The sequence below is a fragment of the Octopus bimaculoides genome, chromosome 11, assembly GCF_001194135.2.
Source record: "Octopus bimaculoides isolate UCB-OBI-ISO-001 chromosome 11, ASM119413v2, whole genome shotgun sequence".
NCBI lineage: Eukaryota > Metazoa > Mollusca > Cephalopoda > Octopoda > Octopodidae > Octopus > Octopus bimaculoides.
In genome coordinates this window covers 41,338,854-41,349,539 of record NC_068991.1, presented here as the reverse complement: position 1 = coordinate 41,349,539, position 10,686 = coordinate 41,338,854, and the positions used below count along the sequence as shown (strand labels likewise).

Here is a 10,686-nt window from a genome sequence, read left to right as displayed (position 1 = left end):
TCCATCAACATCAAATGAATTTTCATGGTGGTTATGGCCGTTATGCATTGAATATAATTTCTAAATTTCATAAAGATCCATTCAGTACTTTTTACGTAGTTTTGGATAAAAAAAACAAATGACTAATGTGTGCGTTTGTGTGTATGTGTGTGTGTGTGAGTGTATATATGTATAGATATCTGTATGCATGTATATATGTGTACATATTACATGTACATCTATATATACATCTACACATATGTATACATATACATGTATGCATATAGATCTATATCTCTATATATATCTATACATATACGTGTACATATACATCTATATGTATACATATACATCTCTCTCTCTGAAACCATTAAAGTGAAAGTATCTGACATTATAGTATCGAAATGTGATTGTTTGAGTTAGTGGAATAGTTTCATTCTTAAAGTGAAAGTATTTGACATGAGTGTTTTTGTTTCACTTTTGACATGTAATACTTAAATAGTGGAGGAGATATGTTGCTGTGGGCTCGAACTATGCAAGAAGTTAAACATTTTTTTTTGACTAAAACACAACTGGGACCCTAAGTAAGGCACGTGTAAAATTTGAATGAAATTGGTTGTGTAGTTCTCGAGTTTTAGGGAAACACACACACACACACACACACACACACACAGACAGACACACATTCTCATTTTTATATATATAGATTATTATAATATTATTAGGAATTATATGAAAAAATACAATATTTTGTGTATTGTAGAATTATAAGCAATTTATTGTACATAAATTTTAACAACAAGGGTCATATGAACCCCCAGTTGAGAACCACTGAGAGAGAGAGTGGTATCACTATATCAGAGCTAGAGTTCAACAAGTTATTAGGGAGGCAACAAATCTACACCAAATCAGAAATTCCTAACTCTCAATAATTCAGTCTATCAAGGTACCATTGTGAACAATCGCTTATTCACACAACTTGTTCAGACACAATCATCATCATCATCATTTGTCCATGCTGGCATAGGTTGGATGGTTTGACCAGGGCTGGCAAGCTGGAAGGCTGCACCAGACTCCAGTCTGATTTGGCATGGTTTTCTACAGCTGGATGCCTTTCCTAACACCAACCACTGCAAGAGTGTAATGGGTGCTTTTACATGCCATTGGCATGGAAGCCATTTGCATGACACCGGTATCTGCCATGGCTGCAATAGGTCTTAATAGGTCTTCTTCTCAAGCATGACATAATGTCAAAGGTCTCAGTCATTGCCTCTGTGAGGCCCAACACTCAAAGGAACTCAGCCACTTTGCCTTTGTGAAGCCCAGCACTCGAAAGTAACTCAGCCACTTTTACCTCCATAAGGCCCAATGCTTGAAAGGAACTTAACCACTTTACCTCTGTGAGGCCCAATACTCCAACAGTGCTCTTTACATGCCACTGGCATGGGTGCTAGTTACATGACACCAACATCAGCCATGACTATAATTTCATTTGGCTTGACGGGTCTTCTCAAGTACAGCATATCACCAAAGATCTTGATCACTAGTCATTGTCTCTGTGAGGCTCAAAGTTCGAAGATCATGCTTCACCACTTTATCCTATGCCTTCTTAGGTCTACCTTTAACACAGGTTCCCTCCACAGTTAGAGATCGGCACTTCTTTACACAGCTGTCCTCGTCCATTCGTATCACATGACCATATCAGCATAGTCATCTCTCTTGCACACCACATTTGATGCCTCTTATACCTAACTTTTCTCTCATGATGCTTACACTCTGTCAAACATGCACACAGACATTGCACATCCAGCGAAGCATACTGGCTTCATTTCTTTCAAGCTTACGCATGTCCTCAACTGTCACAGTCCATGATTCACAGCCATGTAGCATAGCTGTTCGCATACAGGCATCATACAATCTACCTTTCACTCTGAGAGAGAGGCCCTTTGTTGCCAGCAGGGCTAGAAGCTCTCTGAACTTTGCTCAGTCTAATCTTATTCTCACAGCTACACTCTCACAGCATCCACTTCCACTACTAACTTGATCACCTAGATAATGGAAGCTATCTACTACCTCTAGCTTATCCCCCTGGCAGTTGATGGAATCTATTTTCTGCACATTTTCAGCATTTATTGTACTTGTGCATCTTCCACATACAAAAGCTAGTTTCCCTGTTAACCTTCCTCTGATATTGCTGCACCTTTTACGTATCGAAAGCTTACGCCAGGTTCATCTTATGGAGTTTCTACCTACACCTTTTCTACAGATTGAGCAGAGCCATCTATTGAAGGGATTTGTGATTTGTCTGCCTTCCTACTTATTACGACTTTGGTTTTTGCTAGGTTAACTCTAAGGCTCTAATTCTAGACAATATTGGTTTCAAATTTTGGCACAAGGCTTGCAATTTCAGGGGAGGGGTTCAAGTCGATAACATCAACCCCAGTGTTCAACTGGTACCTATTTTATCGACTCCAGAAGGATGAAAGGCAAAGTCAACCTTGATAACATTTGAACTCAGAACATAAAGATGTACAAAATGCTGCAAAGCATTTTGCCTGGCTCACTAACAATTCTGCCAGCTCACTGCCTTGCACTCAGATACAAAATTATTAATACATATTTTTTCTGACTGACTAAATTATCTCTTGAGCTTTAAGAGAGCAATGGGAAATGATTTTCCCATTTTCAAGAAATTCTGAATTTAAATCCAGTTTTGTTTGTAATCAATAACCTAATGGTATGTTCTAGGGTATCAACATAACTCTAAGGCCATTCGATTCTAGACAATATTAGTTTCAAATTTTGGCACAAGGCTTGCAATTTCAGGGGAGGGGGGTCAAATCGATAACATCAACCCCAGTGTTCAACTGGTACTTATTTATGCCATAATGATAGGTTTATCACTTAAGATTTGTTTTACATTTTAACATCTCGCTTTAGCCAGAATGGAATCAGTCTCTTTAATAACTTTTTACTTTGAATTGACTAAAAATTTAATTTTGTTTTGTTTCTATTTTCTAAATTCTAGTTTTACATTCTGGAAAGCCGTCTTGAAATCTATGCCAGACATTTATTACTCTTGGCAATTGCTTTACAGTCACCCAAACTGCTTGGACTTCAAGGTATTTTAGCCTAATATATTATTATTTCTCTTTTTCTAAGTTTAATTTTTTTATGAAAATATCTATGTTAATATTGATTTCAAATTTTAACACAAGGATAAGTCGATTAGATCCATCCCAGTGTTCAGCTTGTTCTCATTTTATGGACCCAAAAGGATGAAGTCAACCTCAGTAGAATCATTAGCTTGAATTCAGCAATCCCATCCAGCCCATACCAGTATGGACAGTAAATTTAAACTGATGATGGTGGTGGTGGTGGTGATGGTGACAACAGCAGTGGCAGTGGCGTTGTGGTTGCAACAATGATGGTGATGACAATGCTAATAATTCTCTACTATATAACACATCAGTCCTGTGCACTGGCTTTTTTTTTAATGGCTTTTCTAGCATGCTAGCTGAGAAAAGGTTGCTAGCCCCTATTTCAACCTTATTTGATTTCTTGGAGGGAAGGAGCTCTATGCATATTCCTTTACAATTCTTCCACAGTGCTGCATGGTGGATTCTGAGAGAGGGAAGGAGTGGAGAGAGAGAAAGATGAATCAACTCCAGTTCTTCGCTGGCACTTTATTTATTTGCCAAAGAAATATTGGTTTCAAATTTTGGCACAAGGCCAGCAGGTTTGGTGGGAGGGGCTAGTCAATTATATCAACCCTATTGTTCAACTGGTACTTATTTTATCAACCTCTGAAGTAATGAAAGGCTAAGTTGACCTTGGCAAAATTTGAACTCAAAATGTAAAGATAGACGAAATGCCACTAAGCATTTTGCCCAGCATGCTAATTGTTCTGCCAAGTCACTGCCTTTGACCAAGGAAATCAAATTCTGAACACAAAGAATACAAACAATAACTGAGAGGTATTTGTCCAACACTCTCACAAATCCTCCAATAAACTTCCTTTAAATGGCTCTATGGCCAGCATAGGCCTGGTTAGCTCAGTTGATTAGAGCATTGTACAAATAACACAATCATCCTGGGTTCCAGTATGTAACTCCCAAAGAGCTGAAAGGTAAATTTTTGATGTTGGTAAAATTTCAACTTAAAAACATGTGAGGTGGTGTACCAGCATGGCCTTGCCACATGGCTGAGACCAGTAAAAGTGTCAAGTGAATTAATAATAATAACATAATAATAATAATAATGAAATTATTGTGTATAATGCTCAGGTACATTACAACTTATCAAAGGTGCATATACAGTACATAGAATTATGTACAAAAGTCAGGAAAGTGAACAGTATGTGAGTCATAATATACATGTGTGCATGCATATGGAGGGGGGGATATCAGGTGTAATGCCATAAAGTATATGTACATCCTGTGACATTATAATATTTTTTATATCATGCCATATATTATTGTATCACATCTTTCCAGATAAAGTGGAACTGTACCTGGAGTTATATGGAAATACTTTAATTCGAAAACAATCAGTCACATATTTACAAAAAATATGCAATGAATTCATCAGGTGATAAAAATAGATTTTAAAAACACTTTCAAATTTTCTTTATTTGTCATTTTTTCCCCTAGATATTTCTAAGAATTTCCTTATTTATAATTTTTGTCAGATCATTTGCTTTAGACTTTACATTTCCTATTATCGCTTCCATTCATCTGTTTTATGTCCATTTTCAACAATTGTGCCACAGCACACTTATGTGCCATATATGATCTTTAGGTGTGTTGTGAGCACCATGATATTTAGAAAACCTGGATGTTTTTAATGCACCACACCACTGCATGTGTATCTCTTTACTGTAAAGTGCAATGCATGCAACTATTTTTTAAATAAAACTTTTAAATGGCTGCTGGTGTACTGTAACTCTTTAGCATCTTATTTGATGTACTATGAATGGGAAAATGCTGAAAATTACTGCATTAAAGGCTCTTGAGCATAATACCATCTAATTAAATGAGCAATAGATTTGATCTCATGAACTGTTAATCTTGTACTTTGTCTACTTAGCCATTTCTCTTTTTGTTTTGTATTAATTTGTGATCTGTTTAAAATCTTCAGATTAATCTGAGAAGGCAAAGTGGATGTTGGATAACAGCCATTTTAGGTTCTCCTATACTGAGAAACAAAGATTGCTTGGTGAAGTTTTGATATTTAATGCTTAATCCTATGAATTTGTGATTGGAAAGAAAAAACTTAGAGCAAGGAATTAATTTCAGAGATGCACATTTCTTATGAGTGAAAGTGTTTATTTCAACCCTTGTAATTATAAGACTCCTTTTATGTTTTGAACTTTTATTCTTTTTTTTTTTTTTTTTTTTTTTTTTTTTTTTCAGGATGATAACTGACTTTGATTATTTGAAAGAGAAGTTACCTATTGTTGACATATCTAGGTTAAAGGTAATAAGTTTTCCCATAGTTTCATCTATATAACAGTTTGGTAGTTAGAAAGAGAGAGGCAGACAGAAACAATGTACACCCAGACTAAATGTGTAACAGTATTGAAATTGGTGTCTCTATATTCAGTTTGATTTGATTTGACATTGCCTTATACTTTCTTAGAGTCAATACAATAAAATAGGTACCCAGGGTTCTACGGGTGATTTAATTAAACATTCTCCTTTCTGAATAACTGCATTACTGCTTTGTACCAGTGTGCAAAAAAAACATTTATATTTGAGTTCAAATCATCCTCATAACTAGCAAAATTTTATGAAATGACACATATTTCTGTGAATCCGAAGTTAATTGCAGCCTTTAGGGAAGTGTAGCATGAGAAATATAGAGTTTATGAAATTACTGTATTTGAGAAGGAAGAACTATAATATATTAAGTTTTGTGGGGAGTACTAATAGAAAATTAAGATTAGATCACTTGATGTTATTATTTGAATTGATACAGGTTAGTGTTAGGAGGGAAATGACAGGAACTTAACATTGTGTTGTCAGTGGAACTAATGGATCAAAAAGATAACCGTTGGAATTTCTGAAATTAGCAAAGAGATAGCACTTTAGTTGTGACGAACATGCAATAGTTGTTAGCTATTGGATCCCCATGAAATGAAATCCATGAATTGCTAAGAGTGAGTGAGTGTGTGTGTGTGTGTGTATTTATGTTTGTATTTGTCCACCACCACCATTTGACAGCTGGTGTTGGTTTGTTTACATCTGCATAACTTAGCGGTTCATCAGCAAAAAGAGACCAATAGAATAAATATCTGACTTTAAAAAAATAAATACTGGGGTTGATTCATTTGACTAAAAGTTCTTCAAGGTGGTGCCCCAGCATGGCTAATGACTGAAACAGATAAAAGATATTAGACCATTGTTTGTTACTTTTGTTTGAAATGTTTTTTCTTTTATTTTTATAAAAATAACTATAATTTACCTGTATTTATTTGACATAGTAGTTCAAAGAAAGAGACTACCTTGAAGGGATTCTAAAATTCTGGCGAAACCCAGATAAAAATTTGTTTGATATTAGCATGTGTTGGTAAGTTTATTCCTTGTTATTTGACCTTTAAATTTCATTAATTTTCACTTTCCATTATCTTCATTCCTGTTTGCACAAAGATATCAGCATCTAAATTATTTAAAATATTAAATCATAGTATCAGGAAAACTGGCTAGTATACGAAGTATTGAACTATCAACTAATATTTAATGAATTCATATTGACCATTAAGTGTTCTTTTTGTGTCTACAGGCAACACACCTAATTCCATAAACCAACTTGTAGAGAATCTTTTGTTGATGTTAGCTTTGATAAGATTTCCATACAGGAGGAAATTTATCTTTCATGTCTTTAATAGGTGATTGGATGCATGATTGAGAATTTTGCTTCCCAACCACATGATATCACTGCATGGCACCTTGGGCAAATGGCTCCAATGCTGCAATATTTGATGAAAGGAAATGAAAGGGGATGAAGGCCATACCCATCAAGAGCAACAGCAATATGGAATATGCCTCCCCCAACAAGCGTCAAATTGTTACAAGCATTTTTAGGCTTGGTAAACCACTATTAAGTATATATCCCAAACATACACAACACAAGGATTCCACTAAATGAGCTTTTAAAAAAGGATGCTAAATGGCTTTGGTCAGAAAAATGCCAGAAGGCATTTGAGAAACTAAAAAGTATGTTAACTTCAAACTTGTTGCTTACACACTTCGACCTGAAGTTGGAAACGATACTGGCAACAAATGCTAGTGGGTATGGGGTAGGTGCCATTCACTTACACAAATGTGAAGATGGCAACCAAAAGGCCATAGCTCATGCATCAAGGACACTATTGCCAGAGGGAAAAAATTATAGCCAAATTGAAAAAGAGGCATTGGCGATTATACTTGCCATAAGAAAGTTCCACAGGTTTATACAAGGTAGACGGTTTAGACTACAAACAGACCATCACCCGTTGCTAATGATTTATGGATCCAAGAAAAGAATCCCAGGACATACAGCAAACAGGTTGCAGCAATGGGGCACCATACTACTAAACTACAACTATACTATGGAATATTTACCTTTGAAAAAGCTGACGGCCTATCCAGGTTAATACCCAGAAATGGCAAACCATTCAAGGACACAGTAATAGCAGCCCTAAGAGCTGAAGGGAAAATTAAACACATAATGCAGAACATTGTACAAGAGTTACCAATATTATATATATATATTGAAAGCATTCAATAAAGAAAGAATTTAAACTGAAGTATAATGAAAGTGTTTAAATCCTGCATTATGTCTATCATATCCTTTTGCATTGTACGTTAATAGTAAGAATTCCTTGGGACTCCTTTGTCCCAGTTGTGAAAATTTGTATGCCCACATCAGTGATTGCATTGATCAGTATCTTATTAACTACAATTTGACTCATAATTGTTGATATAAGTAGTCAGAAAATAAAACTAAGATTTGATAGCAATAAATCACAGTTTTGGAGGTGAGGCTGCTTGTCATTTTCACTAGATAGAAATAAATTCTATAAATATACAATGCCAGCATAATTTATGTTCCATGAAATTACATACAAAATACTGAATAAAGAGTGTTTAAGATGCTCTTTTCACTTTCTGAAAACTTAAAATGTCATGTTTTAATTTATGTAAAAAGAAACATTTCATAGCTTTAATTTTACAGCACATACACTTTTACAACCTACACTGATAGAATTCAAAAGTCACTTTTGAAATTACTTTTTATTTTGTTTAGGATATATGAGCTTATTGTTTTACCTTCCTTTACTTAATTCTTTCTTGCATATATTCCTATATTTCAATGAAACAAAGTATTACTTAATCCATCTATGCACTTGTAATAATAAATTTGATTAACCTTTTAGCAGTTAAACTGGCCATATCCAGCCCAAATATTTTACCTGTTTTATGCTCAAACCAACCAGATCTGGCCTTTCACATCTACCTTACAATGTCATTCTAAATGCAATCACACATCATTTAAATCTCAAAGTTATGAGATAATCCATGATTAATCCAAAACAATGTGAATAAATATGCATTACATTTGACAGAATAATCTGAAAGGGTTAAACATTTTTTTCTATACATTATATTACTAAGGAAAAGTCAGTGTGTATTATACATAAGTGATATTTTTGCTCATAATTAGTGAGGCATATTATATGCAAAGAAATATGGTATTTATTTGATAGGGAGACCAGATTACGAAGCTACCTACAAACAAGATATGACACCAAAATGAATGCTTTTGACTGGGATTATCACATGAGACTTGTTGAAAAAGAGGTATTAATATATTATATTTATATATTTGTTTTGAAAGATTCTTGATGTGAAATTGTGTGTTGAAACAGATATTGTTATACTTGGGGATGGTCATATTTTGTCAATTAACTACTAAAAGATAGAATGGACTAAACAGAACAAGCGGAGTCACTGAAGAGATCACAGGATGCGTGATGAAAGAGCTTTGACAAAGAAACAAAAATAATAATAATAATTAAGCTGAAGTAAAGAACAAACATATAGTGTGTGTGTTTAATTGGCAAAATATGACCATTCCTAAGTATAACAATAGGGCATTAATATAATATTATATGTTTGTGCATGTGTGTGTGTGCGTGCATGCATGTGTGTGTAGGAAACTAAATGAGTCCACACCATAGTAGCCAAGTAGGTTTTAGTGAAGTAAAATTGTAATAGAAGTCAACTTTTATCTCCCTTTTACATGACTGAAGCTATGATATTGATCTTAAGGTCTGGTTACATCCAAGGTCAGCGGTTGGAGGAGGAACACATATCCATCTTTTGGCAATGCAACTAAATGGTATGTTCCAGTCCTCCATATAATCTATTGCTTTCCATCACTGAAAACACCATCGTATGGATCTTATGGTTTAGTCACCATATTTATATATCATCATTATCATCATAATCATTTAACATCTGCCTTCCATGCTGGCATAGGCTGGACAGTTTGACAGGAACTGGCAATCCAGTGAGCCACACCAAGTCCCAGCTACCTGTTTTGGCAAAGTTTCTATGGCTGGATACCCTTCCTAATGTCAACCACTTTACAGAGTGCTTTTTTATATGGCACCAGTACCAATGCTTTAGACATAGCACCAGCATGGGTGTTTTTTGCATGGCATCAGCACAAGTACTTTTTACATCATTATTATTATTATTATTATTAGTAGTAGTAGTAGTAGTAGTAGTAGTAAGTGAGAGAGCAGTGCATGCCATCAAAGTGACACTGGGATACAAATATACAAAGCCCCATACACCCATCATGACTACCCGTCTGATAACGGTACACTAGGCACATGCATCATAGCCATATGTGCGCGACATAGTGATCTCATATCATGATAAACAGCACATGACCTTGCAGGTGGGGCCCCAGTTAAAATTTTCTTCAGGTTGAGTATCCCATCCCACTCAAAAGGTCCCTGAATAAGGATGATGAACAAAACACCCATGTTTCCAAATTTGAATTAGCCAAACCCCAAAGAATTCCTCTCAATACATGGCTATGATGTTCCCCCACTACTTCTACTTGTGACCAGAGATGCACATATCATCAGCCACCAAGGGACATGCTCAACTGGTTATGGTCAACCAACTGACAAGCAAATCTGTGGTATTGAGCGGATTATTTGCTGTAGCCATCTTTTATACCAAGACAAAACAATATACATGATAACACTTCCAATCAGTTAAGATCAATAGGGCTTTCCTATAAGTAGGTTATCTCCCTTGGCTAGGCGGCGCTACATGTAGACAATTAAACTTCCGCAGACTATCCACACCATTGTTATTGTTTTACGTCTTATCATGGATATAAAGCAATTCGATGATTCAGCTATCGAAGTACTTACTGTGCCTGAGTTAAAGAAATATTTAAGATTATACGGACAGTATGTTACTGGAAGAAAGGCGGACTTGATTGAAAGGTTGAAAGGTATAAAAATTCTGTCGATGAAGAATGTCAACAAAGTAAATTCATCGGATGATAAGTCTGAAGTATCGGACAATACTTCAGACAGGAATAAGCAGAAGCTTATATCTCCTCTCGGTGAAGTATTGCCTGATCCCAATCTGCTTTCATCATAGCTTTCAGCAACCATTCACTGATTTGGCCATGAGC

The 10,686-nt window shown here is 35.3% G+C and overlaps 1 protein-coding gene across 1 annotated transcript in view; it reads left to right on the top strand.

The window, feature by feature from the left end:
• LOC106879746 (dynein axonemal assembly factor 3) overlaps window positions 1–10,686 on the top strand; it is a 33,218-nt gene that overhangs the window by 7,688 nt on the left and 14,844 nt on the right. Inside the window, exons 4-8 of the mRNA XM_014929425.2 lie at window positions 3,008–3,101; window positions 4,476–4,569; window positions 5,394–5,457; window positions 6,467–6,549; window positions 8,729–8,822. Of these exons, the coding sequence (XP_014784911.1) occupies window positions 3,008–3,101; window positions 4,476–4,569; window positions 5,394–5,457; window positions 6,467–6,549; window positions 8,729–8,822 (429 nt within the window). The remainder of the gene's footprint in view (window positions 1–3,007; window positions 3,102–4,475; window positions 4,570–5,393; window positions 5,458–6,466; window positions 6,550–8,728; window positions 8,823–10,686) is intronic.